Below are 2,027 nucleotides of genomic sequence, written 5' to 3'. Positions count from 1 at the left end.
GCCCGCCCTCCCTCCCCCCTTGCGTTGGTCCGTGCAGCAAATGCGCCGCTCGGGGAACAAGGAGGAGAACAAGCGCATCCTGATGGACCTGGACGTGGTGCTCAAGAGCCACGACTGCCCCTACATCGTGCAGTGCTTTGGGACCTTCATCACCAATGTGAGCCCGCCCCCCCTGAGCAGGCGCCCTGCCCCGGCAGCTGCAGACCCTAGCTGGGTGCTGCAGTTGGGGGTCCCCTCTGAACCCCATGTGCTGCGCCCCTAGACGGACGTCTTCATCGCCATGGAGCTCATGGGCACGTGCGCCGAGAAGCTCAAGAAGCGGATGCAGGACCCGATCCCGGAGCGCATCCTGGGCAAGATGACGGTGGCGGTGAGCGCTGCACACCTGATGGGCGGGGTGGACTGGGACCGGCAGGCCGTGGGTGGTGCCCCCCCACTGATGCCCCCACCCCCCCAGATCGTGAAGGCGCTCTTCTACCTGAAGGAGAAGCACGGCGTCATCCACCGCGACGTCAAGCCCTCCAACATCCTGCTGGACGAGCGCGGCCAGATCAAGCTGTGCGACTTTGGCATTAGCGGCCGCCTGGTGGACTCCAAGGCCAAGACGCGCAGTGCCGGCTGTGCCGCCTATATGGCGGTGAGTGGCGGCCCAGACAGGTGGGCAGGAGGCGGGCCAGGGCAGCCTGGGACAGCATGCTCTCTTCCCACCCACAGCCCGAGCGCATCGACCCCCCAGACCCCACAAAGCCAGACTACGACATCCGGGCCGATGTGTGGAGTCTAGGCATCTCGCTGGTGAGTAGGGAGCAGGGAGGGGGGTGTTCCCCGCCCAGTGCTCCAGCCTGACCACTCGCTCTCCAGGTGGAGCTGGCCACGGGACAGTTCCCCTACAAGAACTGCAAGACAGACTTTGAGGTCCTCACCAAGGTCCTCCAGGAGGAGCCCCCCCTCCTGCCTGGACACATGGACTTCTCGGGGGACTTCCAGTCCTTCGTCAAAGACTGGTAGGCTGGGGGCCTCCTCAGGCCAGGCTGGAGACGGGGGCCGTGGGGCCTGCTGAGGTGTGGGGCGGTGGCCCTCATCGCGCTGCCCATCTGTGACAAGCAGAGGGACGTGAAGGTGAAGGGCCCTTCACGTGCGCTTGTGGCAGTTTGTGCAGGCTGGTGAAGAAGCCCCAACTCGGTTTCCTCCGGGGTCCCTGTTGGAATGGGAAGGGCATGGGAAAGGGACCAGCCCACACCGTCCTCGGAGATCTGGGCTCCCAGTGAAGCAGGGCGGGCAGGCGGAGGTAGCCTGACCCCTCCTCCCCGCAGCCCTCACCTCTCCTCACCCCCTCTTCTTCCAGCCTTACTAAAGATCACAGGAAGAGACCAAAGTATAATAAGCTACTTGTAAGTACCGTCTCTGACTGCCCCCCCCCCTGCCTCTCCCAGCAGCTCCCCTGAGCAAGACCTTACACTGATCCCCTCCCCCTTGGGCCCACAGGAACACAGTTTCATCAAGCGCTACGAGACGCTGGAGGTGGATGTGGCATCCTGGTTCAAGGACGTCATGGCCAAGACCGAGTCACCCCGGACTAGCGGGGTCCTGAGCCAGAACCCCCTACCTTTCTTCAGGTAGCTGCGTGGAGGCGGCCAGCCCTGCCATGGCCTGAGGGCATAGCCACAGCCCCCCTCCCCCACCTGGCCACCTAGCTGCCCGCCAGGGGCCACTTGAGCCCTGGAGGCCACCGAGGGCTGAGGACAAAAAGTAGGGGGCACCAACCCACCCCTGACTCCTTGCCTGGCAGCTGTGGGCAGGTGGCCCCCCAGGCCCCGGAGCCAGCCAGCCAGCCAAGTGCGTCCCCGACAGACACTGTGAACTGAAGGAGGTGGCCTGCCCAGACTCGCTATTTATTCAGTTGTGACCTCTGGGCTGGGGCGGCCCCAGTGCCGCTGTCCCCTCGCCTTGTCCAGCGCACCCGTTGCCATCTCCCCTGCCTGCCAGTCTCCAGGTGGCTCTCTCCCCCGTCTCCCTCCCAGTCCTGG

At 65.0% G+C, this 2,027-nt stretch overlaps 1 protein-coding gene across 2 annotated transcripts in view; it reads left to right on the top strand.

Moving 5' to 3' along the window:
- MAP2K7 (mitogen-activated protein kinase kinase 7) overlaps nt 1-2,021 on the top strand; it is a 6,066-nt gene extending 4,045 nt beyond the window's left edge. For both annotated transcript variants that reach the window (XM_045290339.1, XM_045290340.1), the window contains 7 exons: nt 38-157; nt 263-370; nt 458-637; nt 715-795; nt 862-1,004; nt 1,346-1,391; nt 1,486-2,021. In XM_045290339.1, coding sequence (XP_045146274.1) covers nt 38-157; nt 263-370; nt 458-637; nt 715-795; nt 862-1,004; nt 1,346-1,391; nt 1,486-1,620 — 813 coding nt within the window. In that variant the 3' untranslated portion in view covers nt 1,621-2,021. The remainder of the gene's footprint in view (nt 1-37; nt 158-262; nt 371-457; nt 638-714; nt 796-861; nt 1,005-1,345; nt 1,392-1,485) is intronic.
- The last annotated feature ends 6 nt before the right edge of the window (nt 2,022-2,027 follow it).

This window comes from Echinops telfairi, unplaced genomic scaffold, assembly GCF_000313985.2.
Source record: "Echinops telfairi isolate 266 unplaced genomic scaffold, ASM31398v2 ScPeMD7_36;HRSCAF=134, whole genome shotgun sequence".
Taxonomy (NCBI): Eukaryota; Metazoa; Chordata; class Mammalia; order Afrosoricida; family Tenrecidae; genus Echinops; species Echinops telfairi.
This window is presented reverse-complemented; position numbering and strand designations above follow the sequence as displayed.